The sequence below is a fragment of the Pholis gunnellus genome (assembly GCF_910591455.1).
Source record: "Pholis gunnellus genome assembly, chromosome: 18".
Classification (NCBI taxonomy): Eukaryota; Metazoa; Chordata; class Actinopteri; order Perciformes; family Pholidae; genus Pholis; species Pholis gunnellus.
In genome coordinates this window covers 9339721-9364425 of record NC_136545.1, presented here as the reverse complement: position 1 = coordinate 9364425, position 24705 = coordinate 9339721, and the positions used below count along the sequence as shown (strand labels likewise).

Here is a 24705-nt window from a genome sequence, read left to right as displayed (position 1 = left end):
CTTAAAACATGTTTAATGTTTCCTCACACTACATGAAGCCACTGGTTTCAACTAACTTCAGTTCCCTGTTGCATTGTCAATGAACACCAAACATACTGTATATCATATATATTTATATATATATATATATTTATATATATGTATATATTCACAAGTAATCATTTTTGTGTTGTGAAACTGCTGAAATGATTTTAGGACACTCAAATCCATACTCAAATCATATTGCCCTTAACAAGCTCCACCAATTAAACGGCCACGTTTTAAATGCGTCACCAATACCGCAGCCAATCACAAGCATGAACTGTATATAGGAGGCGGGACTTTACGGCAGCCTGTTGGTTGTCACGGCAACGTTGTGTGTGAGTGGATGTCAAATGAGGGCGAAGGTAATTCAGGGTGGACTAGCTTTGCTTGAGCTGTTTATAAGCAACAGACTTTAGTAAACTAGTTAGTTGCCTGTTGTAGGATAATATATTAGGTTGATCTGCCGACACTGGAAAATAATGGTAAGAGAAAACTTGCTAAATGAGGCTAGAATGGTTCGTTGACGCTGAATGATCCGGAGCAATGTCGGGTCATAATCTCCCACCGGTACGGCATTTGCCACAGTGGACTCGAGTGGGGCGACTCGGGAAGTCCTGCTCTCCACGGCGTTTACCGGCGAACCAGCTGCACCACCTGCCCGTCGTCCCGCCGGCGAACAGGGGAACAGCGTGCGGGGCAGCAGAGGTGTCGTCCCGTCACGGCGGCGACGTGGACCCCCGCGTGGCTTCAGTGCAGAAGAATATCCAGTTCCTCCAGCAGCAACACAAGGACACTCTGGAGAAGCTCCATGCAGAGATAGAGTATCTCAGACGGCAGAATAAAGGTGAAGAAACCAGTGGGGAGAATGAATGTCGCTTCTACCCATTAATAAATACTGTAAGTGAGGTCACGTGTGTTGACGATTGAAGCATAGAAAGTTAGTACAAAACTGTGGCTGGTTACAAAGTGCTTCAAATCATATTTATGAGACTGACAATGTATTAAAATAAGACACAATATATACAAGTTTAACGGTTTTTAAATAATTGATTTGGCCTCTGACTTTGCAGGACGGGGTTGCAGCAAAGAGTGCTTAGTAATCAATATTCTTATTCATAGGAGGTTAGGAAAATAGAGTACTTCATTCCCACAAGAAAACTGCAGGGTAACGGTGTTCATCAAGGAATCGGCTACTTTATGGACCCATGGCCCAGAAGAATCCACATCACCATTTAAAAGGGGTACACTTTGCAACCTGCTGTTGTGTCCACACAGTCCACCCTTTAATGAATTTAAGACCTGTCTGTCTTCTGACGAGGTGCTGAAAAGAGAGACATTCAATCTAGGTACCATGGTCGCGTAGCAACTCCAGGGTTTGGATGGTCTCCCTCAGTGGGAGGTGGACACATGATCCAGTGTCACTTTACTGAACCGGTCACATGCTGTTCCATATAAATGCTTCTCGGCACCCACCGGGAGACTCTCCGGTCATCCGTCTTCGTGCCTTCGCATGCAGGCAGGCCCCCATGGAAACGCAGGCTGTTTGTCGGGGACCGTGTTTGATGACTGTGCCTCTTATTTGCCTCCTTACAGTATGTTAAAGCACACTAAAACACTCTTAATGTGGATGTTGCAGAGTTGCAGTATAAGCTGATAATGGAGCCTCTAAAGTCAAGTAGAAAAGGTAAGATCTAATCCTGATTCACTGTTTTTGGTTCTTTCTGCTGTGCTCAGATGATGTTCTTGTGGGATTAGGATAGTTTATAGTAGTGAACAATATGGATACAATCTTCTATATATGATATATTCTGATATGACTATTTATTAAGATATAGATGTATGTAAATCAACCAGTTATGAACAGTATATTACTGAACTAACGTTACCCTTAGTTCAAAGGCATCCTCAGAATAGAAAGGCTGTTGTTATGTTCTAGTTGTTGGTATCTCATGCTAGACCAATTAGGTGAAACTTGTCTGCTAAATAACATTAAGGGCGCAACATTTAACAATTTCTAACTATCCTCGTCCCGGGTCCTCTTTCTTCTAGTGATGACATACAGTCGGAGAGGCGTTAGACCACCCACTCAGGGAAGTGAAGCTCGTACGGCACTCTACCTGGAGGAGCCGCTGCAGGACACACGAACCCCACAGGACCAAGCACTGAGGTGAATTTACATCCAGCTACATGTTATTCAGGACTTAGAAATCACGGTCAGAAACACTGAAAATGCGAAATAAGTCTGGTTCACAAGAAAAAACACCAAGTGTAGACATTACCGCGAGGCAATGTTATGCAACCTGGGTCTGGGGCCCCCAACTAGACGGGCCACAAACAGTTATAGATTTATTAGGATATTTAGATATGAAAAGTATTGAATTATATTATTATTCTAGCTCATATACCCCAAGATAACGTAAAAGGCCCCCAAAGCACTTCAGAAATATGCAACTCAGCTCTACAGCATACTACTTACTGTGTACTCTTCTTCTACTTCAGAGGAAAACATTGTAGTACTAACAATCAAGATATGATTCATTATTATTTATTCAATTGTCTAACATATTATTATAATTTAAAGGTTATTATTAAGTCAATTTAGATACATTGTGCCTCTGTTTCACTCTTCCCCTGAAGTAAACATTGAAATGCAGGACTTTTACTGTGTGGTATGAGTAGTTTTACTATTGATAATTAATAGCGGAGGTATTTTGCTGGCGGTAACGTTACTAGTGGTATTGTTGTTAAGTTCATAGCAGGTCTTATGGTGGGGAAATAAAGCTCGGATAGTCAGAACATCCCAGATAGTTGTGTCACTCAACTGCAATTCAGCCGTTAAGACATTAAGAAAACACTCAATCATGTTGTATCATGATTTTACTAAACAGTCAGATATCTCATCTCATGATATCACTGTTCAATGCAAAGACTCAATAGATTTTACTGCAGTGCAGTTAGCTTGCAGCCACCCTGTGATACAATCGTTAATTGTTAACATTCAAAAAGTTTGTATGATGTTTCTACTTGATATTATCTCCTTCACTACTGGGGAGCAGCATTGGAGAGGGCAGCGGCATGCTGGGATCTGCCAAGCAGGACCATGCTCCAGACGTGAAGGGGGGCCTCATCACCTCGTTACAGCCTCTACGAATTCACAGCAACCCGTCCCATCCACCGCGCGCTCCCACTCTACAGGAGTGTGAGGTCATCATCCGGCAGCTCTACAATGCTAACAGCTTACAGTCTCAGGAAGTAAGGGCCCCATCATCAGACAATATCGGTCTAAATGCATTTGGTTTTTCAGCATTGTGGGAATTACATTTAAGAATACAAGTATTTCTTAATTTTGTTGTTGTTTTATAGATATTTCTGTGGAAATAATTTCATGAGCGTTTATGACTCTGTCGTTTAGATTATTCGTGTGAAGGCATTGCTGAGAGATATTGTCTTGAGCAAGAAAATAACTCCAGAAAACTACATTCTGACCAAGACCTACCTTGTTGATGGTACCCGGTAAAGTGATGAAATATTATCATTTTTTATCTTCACCAAAAAACGTGAAAATAACACCGTTGGGATAAAGATATCTCTGTTTTTTGCACTTTTCAGCAAATCTTCAGAGGAAAAGAAATTTCCAAAACTTGGTCTTCAAACATATCCGGAAAAAACGTAAGTACATCTCTCCCTCCCTGTGCCTCTATGTCACAGATTGCTCAGATCTCCATAATATTGCGTTTACTGCCTTTTGTAACCCATACGGAGGCTTTTTGTGGCGTTGCTCTCGACTAAAAGCCATCTTGGCCCCTCTCAGTTAACTCTGTGTATGTCTTGTCCCAGATCTGGACCCTCTCAGTCTGGGGTGGTCCTCCCAGCCCTCAAAGAAAGCCTCAGCTCCACCATTGCAGAGAGACAGAGGAGGACCCGTGCTGTGCAGAGAGACCGCTTCAAAAGGACGGTGCAGTGACGGGATGGACACTTACCACTGCGTCAGCTGCATCCGTCTCAGTACTGGGGCTCCTAAAAAGCCTTACTCACAGTTATGGATATCCATTTGAAGTATTGATGTCCTATAAAATGTTTTTTTAGATGTCTATGGGTACAGAAAGGGGGACAGATACTATGAAAACATTTTTTAAATGGTCTATAGACTTAAAAGCTTTTCATTTTCCACACAAAAAGAAGATGAAAGATCTACTTTTGTACTGGGAATGGAAAATGTTTTTATTTATTCCACCAGATTTTAGGACATATTAAAGTTCAACATCTGGCTGCTTATTTTCACCAAACCGAGTCAGTTTTAAGTCAGTTTTTGTTAGTTCTCACTGTTCTCATGTGTTGTAATTCTGCCAAAATGATGGTGGAATTGTTGTATATCATAGAACTAATCACCTGTTACTTTTAAAACAGCTAACTTTCATCCGTGCAAACAACCAAAGTCAAGCCTTTTAAAGCACATGCAATTAATGAAACAGGAGAGACTTATCAGGCTTATTTCTCGATTGAGATTGCTTGTATGGAGCAGTGTCCTGTTTTAACTGGCCAGTGCATCACCGGTCATGCACCTGCAGTACAACTTGGCACAGCAATACAAAACTCTTATTAAATTGTATTAACACAAAATGGCGCTGTCCTGTTTTTTTCCTCCCAGACTCCAAGAACAAGTTCAGCTTCGGCAAGTGTGTGAACATTTCTCAGCGAGGTGGTACATAGCTGTGAGAAAGTTAACACGCTCGTAGCATGAATCAAAATGTAGCTTGTGTAGGTCAAGAACTGCATGCAGCCAGGCGTGAAGACGATTCCCCTAATGTGCCTTTTACAATTTAGGTGCTTTTAGTGCCAAAGTGTTTCATTAAGTATGAAGCTAAGTCTTTAAAAGTTCCCTTTGACATGATCATGCAACAGTCTCAAGAGTCTAAAATGTACTTTACTGCTATGTTTAAATATAATACATGCATGCACCCACTAGATGGTGGTGGTTCTGAAGAAAACTCTTCCGTGATCATCCAGTAAATCAAGGCATACAAATGTTTGGCAGGTTCCACACAGGTATCTTGTATCTTGTTGATTTTGTTGTATTTATATTGAGATATTTTGCATGGAATTTGTGTGTTTATAATAGCTACAAAAAAATGCAATTATTTATATGACCTATTGAAGAATCCATCTTGCTCAATGGCTGTCATGACCCTGCAATGAAATCAGAATATATGGCTAAAATAAAGGTTAACCAGAACATTTTGTTGTGAAAATGCAGAGAGGTAAACAGTATGCACCCCTCAATATTAGCCTCTTTTTTAAACGTTTACTTCTGAGGAGGAAGAGGCCCTGTTTGTTTGTGCATACCCTATTTTTTTTGCATCACTGCGCTGCTGTGGAAATGTGGGAATTGGCAGGCATTAGTCATTTAGACCCAGTGGGTGCGAATCTCTTAACATTCAGACAGCGCTGCAGTGATGAGAGCTGCTCTGTGCCAGCTGCAGCCTCCTGATGCATGGTCACTGAAACCTCAATAACCAGAGGAACAGAGCTGCAGCTTTATATATTTTACTTTCATCAATTAGCAGAAGTTGTCCTGCCACGTTGGACGGCTTGTCATGCTCAATCAGAGTTTTCCAACATATTCTTTTGGTTTGTCTCCCTCTTTATTCAGGCTTCTTTTGAGCCACTGTACCCCCTCCATTTAGATTCACTCTCCTCCTTCCAGCATCTTGTGTTGTGGGTTGAGTGGGTTCGGGAGCTCCAAATCGATGTGTCACAGTTCTGTGCCAGATAATACTTATTATGAGTTTGAATGGAGGGGAAGTTGGAGAACAACAGGAAATTAAAATAGGGAAACATGTAAAACGTTTAACGGGTGGCATGAAATAGCTGTTGACTGAGCAAATATAATGTATACCTTAAACATATGAGCCACTCGTGAAGCCACAGTAAGTCACAGACATACAAGATCATAGGCCACAAAGAAATACATCATAAATATCACATTAGAACATGTCATTTAATAGGACAGTCAGACAGAGAGGGGACCCATCGAAGACGATTGAATTGACAGATATGATTGTAAAACTGTCACTCATTTATCATAATACAATAATACTGAAATTAAACTGTTTATTCTGCCATGGGAACGCTCTTGAGGATGGGAACCGCAGTGATCTTGGCTCTAGGACCTTAAGATCTTAAATACCCTTTACTTTGAGATGTATACAGATGTATACAGTGGTGTTGTGGTATTACATTTACTTGTACTCAGGAAGAGTGTTGGCATACTTATTTATTTTCATTTTATGTTACTATAAAGACCTATGTAAAATGCAAATAATGAATTTTATTTATTTAATATTAAGCTCATAATGCGTTTTTAAATTATTAACTATTTTTCCACTGTGGTATTGCTACTTGTATTTCTTCAACCATTGCTTATTCTGACTGAGATGTACAAGATAATGTGAGATTTACCCATGTTGATAGGAGTTGCAGCATGATATTGTTAGTTATGCAATAAGTAAATCAAATAGTTAACTTTTTTTTGCACATTTTAAAGTGCACTAACACACTGTAAAAGAAACAGAAAGTAGCAGACAATATGCCTGTAGGTTATAAATAAACCAGCAAACTATTCTGACATTCAATGCTGGTGGTTTGCCCTGTGTTGATGACATCACTGCTTCATCGTTTCACATACAAGATGTTCTGTAGCTGTGTCATGGAAACATGATTGACACTTGCTCTGGGGGCGGGGGCCCACCCCCGTTTCCTCCTCCCGCCTCCCCCCCTCAAGGCGTCAGTGACGTGCAGGCAGAAAGCGGGACCTGCCCTCCCGTCGCCATTTTTCGGTCTCGTACTCGTACTTCTGGTGGCTCGGGTGAGGGGGGGGTACGAGCAGAAATAAAGGGAAAGTATAAAAATACAGAACCGTTAAGCCGGCATCCCTCGTGAGCGGTTCGGAGTACACGCGAGAGCTTCCAGCATAACGGCCTGGCACCTGAGATGACCGCGCGGGAGGCGAGCCGCTGCTGTGAAACCTTTTTTTTGTCTGAAGACGTGTTGCGGGCCGCCATTTTTTGATGTGCCGTGCTGCCTCAAAAGTCTTGCTCCGACTCGAGAAAGGGGATTCTTAAACGCATTTCCATGACGTGTACCTCACAGTAAGATCGAGAAGATACAAACTTAATCATTTCGTTTCCGACCCCCTGGTCGCCGGCGACTTTTTGCACGACATGAGGATTTATCAGATGAAAAACTGAGCGACACCTTTTCCGTTCTCGTAACTGACACTGACTGGAGGATATACAATTATTCGAAGAGAAGCCTGGTGTTTCTCGGAAGGCGGAACGAAAAAGGGAAGCTTCATTGATCATTTGTTGCGTTTGCTCCCCGTCGATATTTGTCGTGTAAGTTCTTAGTTTTTAGTATTTCGGCTGCTTGAACAATCCCTCAGCCGTTGGCTGCTGAACACAGCAACCACATTATGCTCCAAAGTTGGATCCAGCCAGTCGCAGCCTGTCTCTGAACACGTCAGGTTGTTTTCTGTTGTGTTATTTTTACTCGGAGCCTGCAGCATTTAGTGCAGAACTCACTCGCAAACCTCACAACAGGGCTACGGAAGCCCCGCGTCTTCTAAACCCTCCAATTAACTTATTGTCTGTGATGTTTTCTTCTTATTTTTAGACTGATTAGTAACTTATTTTTGAAATGTCAACCGCACGGTTTGATTCGTCGGATCGGTCCGCCTGGTATTTTGGACCCGTGTCGCGACAGGAGGCACAGAACCGGTTACAAGGACAGAGACACGGCATGTTTCTGGTGCGAGACTCGTCCACCTGCCCCGGCGACTACGTGCTGTCGGTGTCCGAGAACTCCAAAGTGTCTCACTATATCATCAACTCTTTGCCCAGCAAGAGGTTTAAGATAGGCGACCAAGAATTTGAGCACCTGCCCGCTCTCCTGGAGTTCTACAAGATCCACTACCTGGACACGACCACACTCATAGAGCCAGCATCCAGGTAGGACAAGTCTCCCCATCATCAGTAAGATCTACACCATGATAAAGTGCAATAACAATAGGGGGCCCCTTATACATGTTTTAGCACCTAGACTGGGTGATCTAGGTTAAGTAGGTTGTCTATTTTTATCAAAAGTAACCCACTTTCAGGCAGATCTCAGTACCCTGCTGACATGCACCATCCAGTTCAACTACAAATATGTGACACTTGAGCGAGAGTGTCCCTGATTTCATTAAAATTGTCACACTATCCACGTGACCTTGTGTCTCCTGACTTGGCCCTCATTGTTTCTATTCTCTCAAGGTACCCAAGCACAGTGACTGGTCCTATCCAGCCCATGGGAGGCCCCGACGAGAACCAGGAGTATGTGCGGACTCTGTACGACTTCACCGGCAGCGACGCGGAGGACCTTCCCTTCAAGAAGGGGGAGATCCTCATCATCCTGGAGAAGCCAGAGGAGCAGTGGTGGAGCGCCAAGAGCAAAGATGGCCGCGTCGGGATGATCCCCGTGCCCTACGTGGAGAAATTGGTACGACCGTCGCCTCACCCCGGCCAGCCGTCCCATGGGTCCCGCAACTCCAACAGCTATGGGATCCCAGAGCCCTACGCCCAGCCCCAGACGCCGTCGCCACTGCCCCCCGGAACGCCCGGAGCAGTTATCAGCCCTCTACCGTCCGTGCAGAACGGCCCCGTCATGGCGAAGGCCATCCAGAAACGAGTGCCGTGCGCCTATGACAAAACGGCTCTCGCTTTAGAGGTATTTTAAATTTGAATTACACTTATCTGAAATGTGTTTTGTCATTTTTCTTCCTCTTTGCTCCCTTCTTTTCTACCTGTCTTAAGAGAGTGTTGTAGTAACTACAGCACTTCTTTGTGAAGCGGGTGAAATATTCGTGAATTCTGTGTCTAAGTTATCTTACACCGTAGAACGAACTTGCTTTCGGTTCAACTTACTAACATTGCCAAGCACCAACATGCTAACTTCACCCCCAAGGTTTGAGCCCAAGTCCACCCAATGCATCATTTTCAATAATGCAAAAGAGGTGAAACCACGCCCACTTCCATATGACCAACACCTCAACGTAGTGTTGACAAATATGACAGCTCCAGCTACAAAGACCAAGTGAAATACAATATACGAATATACATTTTCTTAGTTTTAAGCGCTGCAGCGACACAGAGCCAGTTGAACATCGGCAACGTTTCCCTTTCATCGCTCCCCTGTCCTCATCCCCGGCCTTTTCTGCCCTCTCCGGTTAAAATGTTCAATTCCTTTTTTTTGGGGGCCTCTGTCGTTGGACGTTATCAGTAGTGTGCTCTGTTGAACCTGTGACAACACACAGCAGTGATGTTACAGGGTTTTGTGGTTCACATGTAGAGAAGTCGACTGGTGGTGAGAAAAACAACAAGCTTCTCAGGTTGTGTTGATTTGACGATAGTTCAGAGTTTGGGAGCTCTCGTAGGAGAAGCTGTGAGGTCTTAACTGCACTCTGCATTGAAATTGGGTGATTCAGTAGAGTGGGGGTGGGGGTGTCAGTCTTGTTTTCATGTGTGAAAGTCATAGGAGGACTTGCAGCTCTTCTGCATTCATCTTACATGTAAGGCCGCTTCCTGCGTAGTCAACACCGATAGATTCACAGCCCAGCAGCAGCCTCTCTAGACTCTGTCTGCAAGGGGGGCTGTTGTTCATATGCATCAAGTTGACTCAACTTATTGCTCTGGGCTTTGGCTGCATGCTGATTCAATCGTGGCGAGATGGTACTTGATAGCATTCATTGGAAGTGAGTGAATGTCGGCCACATTTGTAGTTTGTCTTTGAGACGTTTTGGGGGGGGGAATGATGAATTAAATGCAAAATACTGTGGACTGTGGTGAGACTGACTACAATATTATGTCCCTATTTCCCATGATGAGGGGGGGGGGCTACCTGTCTGTAGTTCAGGCTCCATGCTAGCCAGCCAGCTAGCTGCTAAACGTAGCAGCGGCTCCATCAGCAGCACCGTTGCACTTCGCGGCTCGATCTCATTTCTATGAAGTGCACTCTGGCTTAACACGGGTCTGCTTTCACTGCGGCAACATGTCCGAGCGTGTCATGTAATGCACAACGTGCACTTCATATACCCCGGGGGCCTCCGAAACACTCCGCTCTGATAGCAGGCTGAGCTGCAGCGATGGCCCCCGGGGGAAAGATGCAAAACGGAAGAGTATCTCTGCTGCCATTCACTGACATCCGAGTGAGTCTGTGGATGCAGGAAGTAAACTAGGCCGCTACAGTGTGGGTGCTGTGATACACGTTGTCCCCGTGACTCTGAGATGAGGCGTGTTATTTGGACCATGAGCAAACCTGGTGACGGGTGTTCATTCAAAAAGGTTAGGCAGCTCCCTCTAACATTAGTCCGGTGTTTCTTTTTTTATAACTGATATTAGCTGACCTGGGTCTGCGCCCATCACTAGTTCATTTAACCATCACCACAGAGAGACGGCAATGGAGGAAGTGTGTGTGTTCACAAATGGGCGAGCATATGAGAACTGAAACAAGACTTTATTTGGCACTAATGTTATGCAATTCTGTGTGAATGCATGAAGTGTAGAGCTACAGTTGCAGGCTGGATCCTGTTCACCAGCAACTAAATATGAACCCGTGACTGGTCTCTTGCTGTATGAATGGGTCAGACATATGTGAGAAGTGTGTCGGTGTCTTCTTAAAAATCTAAAGCATCTAAAGCTAAAATGTGATGCAAACTTCATAGTCTTTCCTCGCACACTATCGGTAAGATGTGGACTGATTGATATTTAACTATCGACTATGAAGTAGTTAATAGTGACAGTTTTAAGTTGTTTTTAAATGAAATGTGCTGCTTTCTGGGATGCCAATAATCCTCATTTCCCTTCACAGCAACCCTGACTTAAAACAGGTTGTCCCGCCTCGCTCCCCAGCGGTGCTCTGACTCTAGCTGGTTAATCGTGAGTGAGTGCCGTTGTTCCCTCGGACAGATTTAAAAAAAAAAAAAATGCTAAGCCGGGTCGCTAAATATACGACTGTTAATATACGTGTGCAGCCTGTCCAAGTAGAGTCTATACGTGGGGTTAACATAAATCCATTGTCTGTCCTCAACAATTCTACATTTGAATGCACTCATTTACTATTCTTACACTGTCTTTTCACTTGTCTTTCAGCACAGAATCCAGATTTATAGAAACTACCTAAACCAATATCGGGTAATCAGTGGTGTAATTACTCTAATTGAGACAAGGAAGCCACCAGAAATCCTAAAATACACGACTAGAAATAAACTGCAGCCCTAGTGTGTCCTGTGCTATTTATTGTTTTCTGGTGTAAACCTTGCTTTGCACTGAAAACACATACCGTACCTCGTCTCGTCACGTCTCTGCTATCTGGCTTACGAATGCTTTACTTCTGTACTGTGGCTCCTTTTTGGGCCCCTGGGGGTTCAAGAAGCAGAAGCTCCGGGTCATTATTCATTCGCTTCAGACCCGGCAGTCCCCACCACATGAAACACGGTTATGTGCTCGTTTTAGGGTTGGATATTTACATTATTTCACAATGCTAGTCTGCTTCTTCATAACTGTGTTCTTAATAGTTAGACCGTCATTCTTTTACCCCGAGCTTTTGCAGAGTCACAGTATGTCTTTATGGATTTGTTGGGATTCTGGTTGCAAAAAATAAGTCTTAAGTACTCGAACACGATCTTCAACAAACTTAAGAGTCTTTAGTCAAAGTCTGCGTCATTCACAATCAACCTATTCTGGCACATGTTAACCCTTATTTTTTGTCTTCCATCTTCATTGAGAATGTGAGTGAAGGCACTCTAGTTTTGCTCCGTCATGATTTGTTCAAATGGAAGCTCTTCATGACGACGTGAAGGATTATTGTTCCACATAATGTCTCGGACTAGATGTCCTTGAAGCTACAAACAGTGTGCCCCCGCCCGCCCCAGTCACATCCTCGCTTCCATCACGATGAAGACTTTACCCGTTCTAATCCTGATGAAGAGCATATGGCTCTAACAGATTGGGGTCACACTCAGTGTCACAAACCCATCTGAGCGGCAGCTCTGTGCTCCTTTATCGTCTGTTCCAACCGCAGCGTAACGCCGGCCTGGAGATCTAAAAAGTGTGTTAATAAATCAGGTGGACGGGATATTGTGTAGTTTGGAGGTTTTCAAAATAAGGACCATGTGTCAAATGCATTTGGTTTGCTCCTTAAGCTATTACCGTTGCCACGTTTTTCCCGTCTCTTCTGTTGTGCTTCTGATGCAGCGGTTAATCACCAGCTGGACGTCTAAATGAATCCATTGCCTTTCGTCATTATCAACAACGACGCTTTATATCTTCATTAATCATGTTGTAAAACGTTGAAACGTTACAGAACGTAAACTGTGATAACCAGGGCTGGTTGAGTTGTGTTCACATCATGGTCAACTCACCAGACAGTGTCCAAACTATTTACATTTTTTATTTTTGACCGCACTCTTTACAATGTTCTACTTCTGTACGTAACTTAAGAAAGCCCCGCCCCTCCTGTAACCCCGCCTCCTGTCCTTCTGCCCGCAGGTCGGCGACATGGTCAAAGTCACGCGGATGAACATCAGCGGTCAGTGGGAGGGGGAGGTGAACGGACGCCGGGGCCTCTTCCCCTTCACCCACGTCAAAATCATAGACCCCCAGAACCCGGACGAGAGTGACTGACCCGAGAGCTGGACCGGACCGCCTCGTCAGTATTTCCTGTAGCTGAATCTGCTGGCTGGGTCCGCCTTTTCCCGCCCAGCGTCACCACGGTTACGTGCTTGCCATGCGTGGGGGGGGTGGGGGCGCTGTACCACGATAGCGACCCCCCCCCCTCCTCTGTTGTTGCCAGCCGTTGCAAGGCTTTCTGACTGTTTACAGCTTTGGACGTCGGTTCCAAACTTAAGAACCTGACCCCCCCCATCTCCCCGTTCCCTTTCCCATGACTCGGCTCCAGACGGGGCAGTGTTTGTTTGTTTGTTTGTTTTGTATTAGTGTCCTTTTCATTTCCAGATCAGTGTGAGCGTGTATGTATGTATAATTGTATGTATGCGTGTGTGTGATCACAATAGATATTTACCACATTACATAACATGTTTTTTGTTGTTGTTGTTATGTTTGAAGTATTGGGGACTTTAGGAAGTGTTGGTGTGTGTTTGTTTTTGTGCGAAGTAGGGAGCAGCAATATCCCTACAGACGTTGGAGAGCACTGAGGCAACGAGGAGCTAAACAGCCAGTCAAATGTTACTTCTCCAAACAATCAAGTCACTGTTGTACCTTAACCATCTCACACACACTAGCCATGAGTTATTCAGGTTGACCGGTTTCTTTTTAACGTGTATGTGATGTGTGACTGGCGTCAGGAGGAAGCAGGAGCGAGAGAGAGGTTTGTGGAAGCTCTAGGTTGTACCTTTAACATTATAGATCCCGCCCACTCTTCAACCAGGCACATGTCTGGCTGACAAGACTTATTTATATTTTGTTAATAAGACATGACACAGCCATAAGTGATTTTATCCTTTTTCTTATTTGTGCAACATGATCAAATCTAGTTAATTATTATTTGCGACATTGAGAAGATGTTTGGTAGAGGGCTGTAACCGCATGTCCACTTGGTACCGCTCGTTACTGTCCTTCACGTTGTTTTGAGCTGCATTGCTTAGAGATTAGTAGTTCCAACCGCACCAAGCACTAGAAGATGTACTTCGACTTTCTGCATAGGAGTGCCACGCGTAGAGCGGGTCGAGTAGCGGCGCCCGTGGCCAGCACGTTCCACAAGCATCTTGACTAAAAACGGCTTTCCACTGAGGGGGAGAATCTCTACTAGCAAGCCAATGAGAATCCCATCAATGCAATTTTTGTTCGGAGAGCAAGACGAATGCATCTTTTAGCGCACGCAGTCCTCTCTGCAAAGACATGCTCCTGTCAGTTTAGGATTCCAACCCGTCTGTATGACTGTAGACATGTGGTCCGTGCACAATTTGTCTCTTTATGCAAACTGTCAGCGTCGTGGGGGGAAGCATCTTTGTTCCTACTGCGCTGCAACCAATTTGGCCAGTAGGAGCAGCCAATTAAGCAGTTGTGCAAACAGTGCCAACCCCAACATTTCTGCTGTAAACCCCCCCCCCCCCCCCAGCTTTTAGTTGAATCCCTATTTTTATTATAGTCTGCTATTAAATCGAGCATTTCCTTTAAAAATGATTGATGTTATTAAACTTAAGTATCTACGGTGACATTTACAAAAGGGAAGAATGCCTGCTGGTTGCCTCTGTGCATGACCTCTTGGCCGCCCCGGCCAAATGCTGCTTAATGCCATTTTTTATCCTTATTAAATCAAGGTTGTATCTCGTTTGAATCCCTCCTGGTCTGTGCAAACAAGCCAGGAGGTGTGAGATTGTTGTTTTTTTTCTTCTCATCAAACTTAATGAAATCTACTAATTAAGCAATACACCCTGATTATGTCCTTTTCTTGAGGTGAGCTTGCTTTTCTCTTGCTTCTGAGTTGTTTTGTAATGGCATTAACAGTATTACTGTGCTCTCTTCTCATATTCTAGGAAAGCCCGTCTTTTACTTAAGAATTGAAAATTGTGCCTTTTTATTTTCTTATACCATTTACATGTGTTAATATTTCCCATGGTTAACACCTGTGCTGGTATTGACCCTTTATGTACAGAACAAGTAAATAAAATTTACGTCTACTTCTTTAAATCTCTCTCGTCTGTATGCATGTTGTCTTCTGAACAGATGGGGGTGGGCGTCACAGGTTGTGTATCTGGAGCACAGGACAGTTGCTCCTGCTCTCATTTCTTTTCTTTTTTTTGACAGTTCCAGTTTTGGTTCCGGCTGCGCCCAGGAGAAAGGAAGCAATTAATGAATTTTAATGAAGTGCTAATAAAAGAGCTGACCTAGAGATGGGGAATGGAAAACTTTTCAAGGGCAGTGTTTCAGAGGAGCATGTCCTGTGACTTGTTTATTCAGCACTTTTTCAAACCAGGTACATATAACACAAGTTTGAGCCAATTGGTCCTAAATATGTTAATCCAATATCTGCAAAAAGTGATCCGTCGATGGTTTACTGAAATATATAAGCCCTGACTCATATCACCACTAGAAATGAACAGCCATTCTTTAACTATTATAGGAATAGCATAGCCTTATTGCTCCTCTGTCATGCCTTTTTAGATGTACAATACTTAATGAAACTATATTCCTATCATACTACAAGGTATTATTAATCATTGGACTCCAGATCAGATGCTTCTGACGATGACAAGGTGACGTGTACGAAACGGGGCTTTGGCTTTATGTACAGTAAGAGGATTCCAACTATTCACAGTGGCTCAGACTTTATTGAAGCATATGTTAGATTATACAACTGTTCCCAAGTATAGTAGCCATGTGCATGCATGGATCCATAGTACATTTATAACGTAGAATGCTACCTTTCCACCCTGATACGTTTGGTTCTCATGCTATCAAGCACGTCTGCAACTGCAACACTCATTTGTCATTAGTTGGATGTTCTAGGTTTCTTAATTTTGGTATATTGTTTTTGAAATTGTGCCTTTTTAAACTCTTCCCTGATTAGGGATACTGTGTATTTAGTTGTACGCCTTGTGCTCTGTGTGCATGTGCCAGGTTAAGTTGTCATTAAAGCCAATCAATGCACTGCTCCAGACCGTGATAGGCGGGGGCTGCAGTGAGGATGACTTTACGAGTGTGACCTCTCCTCGGGGAGCATGTCAGTTGTGTGTGTGTGTGTGTGTGTGTGTGTGTATAAATGGATGTGGTGAATGGTCAATGAAAGCCCTTCCTACAGTCCATTACCACCACCACCGCCCTCGAGCTCTGTGATGGCAGCTGCAACGCTGTTGAGCGTTTAGCCCACAGTCAATGTTTGCTGTTAAAGAATATGAAGATAAATGATTTACATGATAAAGAACACTATAATTACTTCTTTTTAGATAAACAAGAAACATTTTGTCACTGATTTAAAAGTAAACTATACAATTACTTTTTTTCGACATGTTATACTAAGACTTTTTCTGACATACTATAGTATGAATTTTTATCGACATACAATACTGTGACCTTTCGGCATACTATGACTTTTCTATGACATACTATACTACAACTTTATCGACAAACTATATGACTAAGAATCCACTATACTGTGACTGAATGATTTTTTAGTGTGCGATGACTTTTTGACACAATATACGTTGACTTTTTTCAACATACTGTATAATACTATGACCTTTTATGACCTATTTATGACTTTTTTTCGGCTTACTATGGTATGACTTTTTTATGACTTCATAATCAGAGTCATAGTATACTACGACTTATTTCTGATTCTGACTTCCTCCTTTTTTCTGAAATATTGTATATTGTATACTATAGTATGAGTTTTTATCGACATACTTTACTATGACATTTTTTCTACATACTATACTGACTTTTTTTGGCACACTATAGTATGACATATTTTTGACATACTATACTATGACTTTTTTACAATAATAAGCAACAAAGCTCAGCTTCAACGGGGTTTGAACCCAGGTCTTGCTGAAGGGCTGATGCGCTAACCACTGTACCATTTATCTACACATAATATCAATGTTTTTGAGCAGTAAAATATTATAGTATGACTTTTTCGCCATATTATAATATGACTTTTTTTTCTACATACTATACTATGAATTTTTCGGCATACTATACTATGACTTTTTAGGACTTTTTCTCAACATACTATGCTATGTCGTTTTTCGATAAATTATACTATGACTTCTTTTTGGCACACTATAGTATGACATATTTTCGACATACCATAGAATTACTTTTTTCAACATACTAACTATACTATGATTTTTTGGACATACTATACGATCACTTTTATGACATATATCTTTGCTATGCCTCCTCACCAGCCCTCTCCTTTGAATGAGTGATTATTAAACACGTAAATGCTAAGCTATGACATATTTTCGACATACTATACTGTGACTTTTATAGACATGCAATACTATGGATTTCTAATGATTTTTTTTACATGCTCTACTATGACTTTTCAATTAGTTTTTTTCATAACATACTACAATATGACAGTTTATGATGTTGTTTAAAATTTTTCAACATATTATACAATGCCCTTTTAATTATTTTACTTACAATCTTAACCATGACTTTTTGACTTACCGTTCTATTTCTTTTTCCTTTTTACGACATACTGTACTGTGCATTTTTAATTACTTTTTACAAGACACTAAACTATACAAATCATACTATGACTTTACTGGACAAGTTTTGTCATACTATAAAATGTCAATTTTGATATGCTATGTTTTTTATGACATGTATGAACATACTACGACTTTATTTTCATGATTCATTTTTAAATTTCTATTCTATGACGTCTTTCATCCTCCAGTACTATTTATTTGTTTGACGTACTATGCTGTGATATTTTTCAACATACTTTACTATGACTACTTAATGACATTTTCAACATACAATACTATGACTTTTTAGACATACTATACTATGGCTTTATAATGATTTTGCTACATTAGAACTTTTCAGTTTTTTGACAAAGTATACTATTACTTTTTTCATAATGTGGCAGTTGATCTTGTTCGACATTCTATAGTTATAGTTTAACAGCATTATCAACATACTATCAACATACTTTACAAATTATACTGACTTTATTTAACATTTTTCGTCATACAATACTATGACTTTTTTATATACACATACTGTGAATTAATATGACATTTCTGTGACATACTATATTAGGATTTTGTATTGCCTTACTATACCATACTATACCATAATATGTTTGTGACTTACCATATTAAGTTTTTTTTAAATTTTTATTTGTGACTCACTTTACAGGGGTTACTGGTTAATATAATGTAAGGAGCCAGCATATCATTATGATTTTTATGGCTTTTTTATGCTACACTATATCATGATTTTCTGTGACACACTATACTATGATTTATTATTGTATTTTGTTTATGATTCACGATACTATATTCTTGTGAAATACTATACCATGGCATTCTTGAACCGCGTACCATTCTATACAAATTTGAGTGCCATTTTTTGCGACATACGTTGACATTTACATGACTTTTTGGGTATTCTATACCAGCGTTTCTCAAAGCTTTGATGTCTTAGTGCCATCATGGAAGGAGCCAGCATATCATTACATGCAACGCAGGAAAGAGCACACACATCACAATCTATCCATTCCTTCTCACTTCCACATTAAACTGTTGAGTTGTACACAAACATATAGCAACGCAAGTTTTAATGATATTTTTGTGACATACTCTTAAATGCCCGTAGGTGTTGGAATTACAACTTGTACATTATAATTGACCTACAATCAACCATCCTGTAATCAGAACGTCCCACTGTCATACATCCTTATACAGCACGGATTTCAATTTAGCATCCTGTAGAAACACAGACTGAAAGCCCATCTGCTCTATCGGCGTTCACGGTTTTAACCTCTCTGTGTGCATTTTTTACAGTGATGTTAAAAAAGTCTATCACACAAAAACAAGTCAGTTGATATGCTCTAAAAAATTCATTTGCAGTGTCTGCTCCCTGAAGCTGTATGAATGACCCAGATATGGCCTCTCTCTCTCTCTCTCTCTCTCGTAAAACATTTACAGCACAGACGTTGCTGCCTTCTGTAGAAGAAACTGTGCCAGACTATGATGGTGATTTCACACTAACTAGCTGTCATAACTTTATCAGGTCAGACTGACTCTTGGCTATATACATATATATACCTATATATATATATATATATATATATAGGTGTAGAAATATATATATATAGTTTGTTTCTGACAAACAGATAAAGTGACCCCCACATACAGTACAGGCTCTTGGAAATACATGAAACACTATACACAATGATATACTTTTAACATGAACTGCCAGTAGGTTGCTGGTACACCCATAATAACAGGAATCCCTTCAAGGCTTTAATGGTTTTATCCTCCATCAATGACGTCACCGTTGCAAAGTTCACCAACAGGAGTAGGAAAAGAGCGGGTACTGGCTCCAATCCGCTGCATGGCCGCGGTGGTGCGGATGGTGGTAGTAGCCATGTTGTTGAGTGTTGTGTTCAGGTGTGGCAAGTGAATGAGATGGAGGGTGGACGTGGGCGTGCGCTGCATCAACGTCATTGGCAGAAAGGGGATATCTGGTGTACTCTACAGATCTAGAGAAGTGAAGAGCGACACGGAGTTAATATTTCATGCATCATCGGTTTGCGTTTCATTTTTCTGTACTGTCCAAGGGTCCTTGGATTTCATCTCACACTGGGAAGGCTATCTTAAATCACCTGTAGGGCTGGTATGGTGCCTGCACGGATGCAGGCACCATCTGTTCTTCACAGCTGTAATCATACTCTTGCAGCTCCAGGGGCTCCGTGTGTAGACTCTCCGATGGGTCCTGCTCCACTGCCAAGGCTGAAAGGTCACCCCCCTTCAAGGGCTGCTGTGTGGAAGCCTGATCCCTCTTTGCCTCCACTGACTGAGAGGTCAAGGGCATCCTCTGCAGGCCTGAGATGGAAATACAATGTTTAATAAGACTGATACAGCAATTTAATACCTTTTCATACTACTGGCATTTTGTATTTGTTGGTGTAGTATGATTTCATACACGCTGTATGAGTAAAAACTTAAAAAAATAACTGAATAATTCCCCAAATCTTACCAGGAGGACTATTGGAAAGAGTTTTCCTGTCCAGCGCGGCTCTTTTTGGAGGAGGACTTCTATTTGAACGACACCTGTAGAAAAAAATAGATCTTTTCAAGCATTTTTTTTCACACTTTTCACTGTTGTTTGTATTGGCCTGAAACTTCATGGTAAAAAAAACAATGTCTGTCTTTAACTGTATTTATTCCTACCTTTTGCTGTGGGAATGGGTGCCTCCCTCCCTGAATCCCTTAGCGAAGGGGTTGTGGTTGATTTTCAATTTGGTGATCTTAAAAAGCAAAAATAGACAATTGCCAAACTGTTGGTGGTGCAGTGTGTTTTCTTTCAATCAAACGGCAATATCATCACATTTGTGTCGGGCTAATGTTTTTCGTAAAAACTGCTGTACAAGCTCATACCCTTGGATTTTGGTAAGCAGTCACTGAGGTGAAGGTCGTCTCTGGGAAGGAGAACGTCTGAAATGGGGCCCAGCAGATAGTGTAAGGACTATCGGCCTGGGTAACATGGAACCTGGGGTAGTAGCGATGCATGGAGTGTAGAATGATCTGTGGGATAAGAAGAGAAAAGTGTAGTAAAGTTAAAACTATACATGTATTAGTAGTATCGCTTGAACTCTGTATGTAATATGTTGTCTTACATGGCCATGTTGGTCCAATGTGTTGTTGGTGAGCTTCATCCTGAGAAAAGTCAACGGCTGCTTCATCCAGTGACTTCCTGGGGCAGGGGAGTCTGGGTGCATGTATGTCCGGCACGGGGGCTGGGGCTCTGCCTTCCCCGCGACCTCCCACTGCTCCTTTTTCCACTACAGAGAAACGGGGGAAGGGAGGGAGGGATGCAAAGTCATCAAGTGTTGGACCTTACGGCACGCCTGATTAATCAGTCTTGGTGAAGCACGCAATACCTTTTTTCACCTCATAATGGCTGGTGCAATGAAAGAGAGAAGGTGCTGCATGACAATATGTGTGTTGGCAGGATTCATTGCAAGACTATTCTTCACATTGTGTTACAATGTGCAGGGGGGGGGGGTTCTATCTTTCCGGTCAAGTATGCTAATATATTAAAAAGGAAGATCAACTATCGCTGTTTCTACAAATTCACAACCACCCAACAACCACACTCTCCCAAATGCTCTTCTGCAGTGCTTCCCCTTTATTATGTACCTCTTTGTTTCAAGTGTGTGCTAAAAGCAATATCTGTGACCAAATGGGCCACAGCAGTTGGTGTAAGAGCCGTTGAATGTATGAATGGCCGACTGCTACTCATTCACCGACTGTGAATAAGGAGGGATGCTAATTGATTGGGCCTCCAGCCGACACTGCACAAACAGGAAGCAATGAAAGGCTTTGAAATGCAGCGGTGAACGGCTCAGGGTGGGCAGGCCCACGTCTGGCTGCAGACTGCTGCGTTTTACATACTGCAATCTGCTGGTTTGAATCCCCAAATGATGTCAACAGCAGTACATACAGAATGAGTGATATATATATATATATATATATGCTCTTACCTTGTATTTGAAGTTGTCTGCAGAGACCATGTCCACCATGATGACGTAATTGGCAAAAGGCTGGAGCCCAGATAGACTGACGCTGCAGTGTGGGAACATTCTCCTGAAACAAATACACAAAGTCATGTGTCAGTGAATGGCTGTAAATATTTTTACACAATTGTGTAAAATATGTGCAGCGCATCGGCTCTTCAAACCTAAGCATAGGTCATTTCTTGTAGGTTCCGGACTATGGGACAAATGATACAAAGCACTATTGGTATTGTCCGAAAGCAAGAGAGTAGTTGAAATCACGAGAATAAAGCACCGTTTACCTTCCATGCTTTGTTATAATCATCTCTGTTCCGATGTTGTGAAAGGACTTCCAGAGATCAGCGTTCTCCAGGGTCATCTTGATGCAGCCCTGCTGGTACGAGTCGGCTGCTGGAGGGGGCCGGGGCATGCTCAGAAGCGATTTGGAGTCTGTGGGGAAAACACACACACATGAGAATGGTTCTGCAAAATCAGATGTATTCACATAAAAGTTCCTTTTAAAAACAGGAAAAATATGTGTTCTCACAAAGCATGAAGAACTTGATACATCATAGTTCAGGATAGTTTTGGGGTGGTTGAAAGCAAAGCAAAGCAAATGAATGAACTATTTGATACTTCATGAACCAAATGCATTTTGCATTCAAGAACAAATCGTTGCAGTCCGTTGCACATGCATGCTCCTACAGCACAGTTCGATCTAAAGAGATACAACTTACCAGAAATGTGTTGCTTGTTACTTTGTCCGCCTGTTATCAACACCAACGCAGTCTTGAGACAGAGTGCTGCTTTCGGATGTTCCTGAGATGGGTCTCTACCCCGGCAAAGTCTGAGCCTTGAACTTAATTGGTCATCGCAGAAAGGGTGGGGTCTGAACAGCCAAGGGGAGTGTAGGCCGAGGGGAATGAGGGGGCAGGTGAGAATATTACCTGATGTTGTTCAATTGCCCTAGTGTGGGGCGGTGTGCAGACAAAAGCAGCCATGAGAGAGTAGATACAAAGACAATCTTTTAAGAGGTATGAAAAGATAATTCCATGAAACCATTCCATGGAAACATAAAGATGTACGAGACCTGAGCGTGTCCATTCTTGATTTGCTGTTTGGCCTGGTTGCGGTTTTGAACAGAATTTTAGGGATTCAAAAACAATCTTAACAGTGGGTTCTATGATTGTGTACCCACCCAAAGAGCGTAGCTTACCTGGGACTTGATTCTGGCGAACCAGCACTCAACTATGCTGTGTGTGTGTGTGTGTGTGTGTGTGTGTGTGTGTGTGTGTGTGTGTGCTGGGCCTGAAATGCATGAGAGATTCTCTCTCCTTCAGTCCAAGTTGAGGAACAGTGAGCAGAATTTCAAAGTGCCCTGGGGGGGATGGAGGAGCAGACAGGTCTCTTCCTGGCAGCTCTGGTTGTGTATTGAGAACAGATCATGAGATTACGGAGGTGATTGGAGTTGCAGTGTAGCCTTGACAATGCTGCTTAGGGGCCATCTGGGCCTGCCCCTCCACCCCGCGTTACCTCCACCCTGGGAGGAGAGCGGGCTCTCTGATGGAGCGAGCAGTTAGCGGCCCGTTTACATGAAAGGCTGGCGGGAGGAAGCCGTTTGGGACTTTAGAGGAAACATATTTAAAGGTTGCAGGGCAATTCATTTAAATCCTACATGAATTTCATCAAGGACAATTTCTTCCACAGAACTTGATTTGAACTTTTAGCTGCAGGTTTCCAAATATACGTGCCAAACATGTCAGACTGTTTCTTTGTGTGTGTAAGACATTTTGTTTTTACCAAACAGCTTGAATCTTTCCATTTGGTGGAATGGTTCAGCCATAGAACACATTGCTTCTTAGGAGTTTGGGAATAACCATCAGTGTAAACATCGCACTGCTTCAATGAAGAGTGGGAACAAGCTAACACAGAATATGTGATACCGTCTGACAGAGTGGAATTTTGCAACCGTAGAGCTAAAAAGGAAAAAGGAACAAAAACTAGACGAGGGCTTAGAACGTTCCCATTCTTACGACAAATGAAAGTAATTGCAAAAAGGGGGGCGATTGTTTCTGCTTATTACAATAAATCAAGAACATAGCAGAAATGTTTCAGATTAATTGTTCTGAGCACTCACCAAATTGCAGGAAGGGAGCATGCATCAAAATGTGTTGGACATTGAGATTGGTTTGACCTCAATGCCTCGTCATCATCACCCTGTAAGAACTCAGTGAGCTCAGATTTGGGAAGAGATCCATAATCAGCTATGACTTCCTTTTTTATTCTCATTTTAACCTCACGCTTTATTTAGTTTTCTATGTGCAACCTATAGTAACCCCTTTCAATTTTTGGTTCAGATTAGATGGTGTGAGGGCCTATGTATATTGAGAAAGTTGTGGCTGACAATGTACTGTATACAGTACTACCATATTATTTAGCTGATCCATCTCCTGATTTTACAGCACACTTCGAAAGAGCGGCTGGCTGCCTTTGTGAGAGCTTTCCGCTTCCAACTTTAGGCATGTTGAAACATTTCTCCTCAGCTTAAATCAACTTCACGCTGAAAGATGGAATTCAGTTTGTTCCTGCCTGCGGCATGTGTCACCTCTGCAACTATGCTACAAAGTCAAGTTCGTGTCGAAGAAGATATCACTAACATCTGCCTCTGCTAATGGTATTTCAGCATGATTGGGCACTGCTATAATGAAAATGCAAATGAAGTATACTGTCAACGTTTGCATTGGAATAGTTTGCTTCACAGTTTAATCCAGTGACTTGCAATGAATCTGATAGGAGAGTAAATTGCGGATCTGCAGATATAAAGTTTGTGTTAGATGTTGGTAGTATTTCTCCTGCATTACATGTGTTTAGTGTCGTGTTTCTGTAATGCATCAGATCCTGTGCAGAAAAAAAATAACTCACAGGAAATGTTGTGGTTTTGTCAGTTTCGAAAAGTTAACCTAAGCTGCAGCTGGAAGATGCAGTGCATAACCCCGGTGGTGGCAGTTTGGGGACGTGTCTCTGTGATCTGTTCACCACTTCGGATGAAGTGGCGGAGTGGGTGGGATGAATAATCTGAGGTACTCCTCAAGCAAGTAATTTCAAATACAGAGAAATACAGTGTGTGGGGAGGGTGAATCCATAACATTTTCATTCCTTCAAAAACAACCTCCTCCAGCATCCAACAAACAGTATCCAGAACCGCAGCGGTAGTGTAGGATGCAAAACGTATAACTGATCTAAAACAAGAGAGAATCATGAAGGATCCCAAAATTATAGAATGTAGGCTAAGATCAACTAGATCTTACTGTATTTAAACAATACAGTCACATACATCTATGATGTAGGAATATTTACCATTGTCCCACAACTGTAGAGATAAGAAGT

The 24705-nt window shown here is 42.2% G+C and overlaps 3 protein-coding genes across 3 annotated transcripts; 2 read left to right on the top strand and 1 right to left on the bottom strand.

The window, feature by feature from the left end:
• Positions 1-567: 567 nt before the first annotated feature.
• ccdc74b (coiled-coil domain containing 74B) lies at positions 568-3988 on the top strand (the record flags this gene model as incomplete). Its single annotated transcript, XM_079178889.1, has 7 exons — positions 568-868; positions 1661-1708; positions 2074-2191; positions 3081-3276; positions 3437-3537; positions 3634-3693; positions 3862-3988. 7 exons carry the CDS (start codon positions 568-570, stop codon positions 3986-3988), a joined length of 951 nt encoding a protein of 316 aa, XP_079035015.1.
• A 2911-nt stretch (positions 3989-6899) lies between these two features.
• On the top strand, positions 6900-14756 carry crkl (v-crk avian sarcoma virus CT10 oncogene homolog-like). Its single transcript, XM_079178999.1, has 3 exons — positions 6900-8030; positions 8334-8787; positions 12606-14756. The coding sequence occupies exons 1-3, from the start codon at positions 7720-7722 to the stop codon at positions 12738-12740; spliced, it is 900 nt and encodes a 299-aa protein (XP_079035125.1). The 5' UTR covers positions 6900-7719; the 3' UTR covers positions 12741-14756.
• A 4350-nt stretch (positions 14757-19106) lies between these two features.
• Positions 19107-21748, bottom strand: LOC306710881 (T-box-containing protein TBX6L-like; the record flags this gene model as incomplete). Its single annotated transcript, XM_079179594.1, has 8 exons — positions 19107-19302; positions 19426-19645; positions 19800-19873; positions 19994-20070; positions 20201-20347; positions 20440-20604; positions 21307-21409; positions 21621-21748. The coding sequence occupies 8 exons, from the start codon at positions 21746-21748 to the stop codon at positions 19107-19109; spliced, it is 1110 nt and encodes a 369-aa protein (XP_079035720.1).
• Positions 21749-24705: the final 2957 nt, after the last annotated feature.

What these genes read in the sequence shown, in the direction of transcription:
- crkl (XM_079178999.1), top strand. Translation starts at nt 7,720, where the DNA reads ATGTCAACCGCACGGTTTGATTCGTCGGATCGGTCCGCCTGGTATTTT. An exon ending in CTCATAGAGCCAGCATCCAG is followed by an intron (nt 8,031 to 8,333) that starts GTAGGACAAGTC and finishes TATTCTCTCAAG; the next exon opens with GTACCCAAGCACAGTGACTG. An exon ending in AAACGGCTCTCGCTTTAGAG is followed by an intron (nt 8,788 to 12,605) that starts GTATTTTAAATT and finishes TTCTGCCCGCAG; the next exon opens with GTCGGCGACATGGTCAAAGT.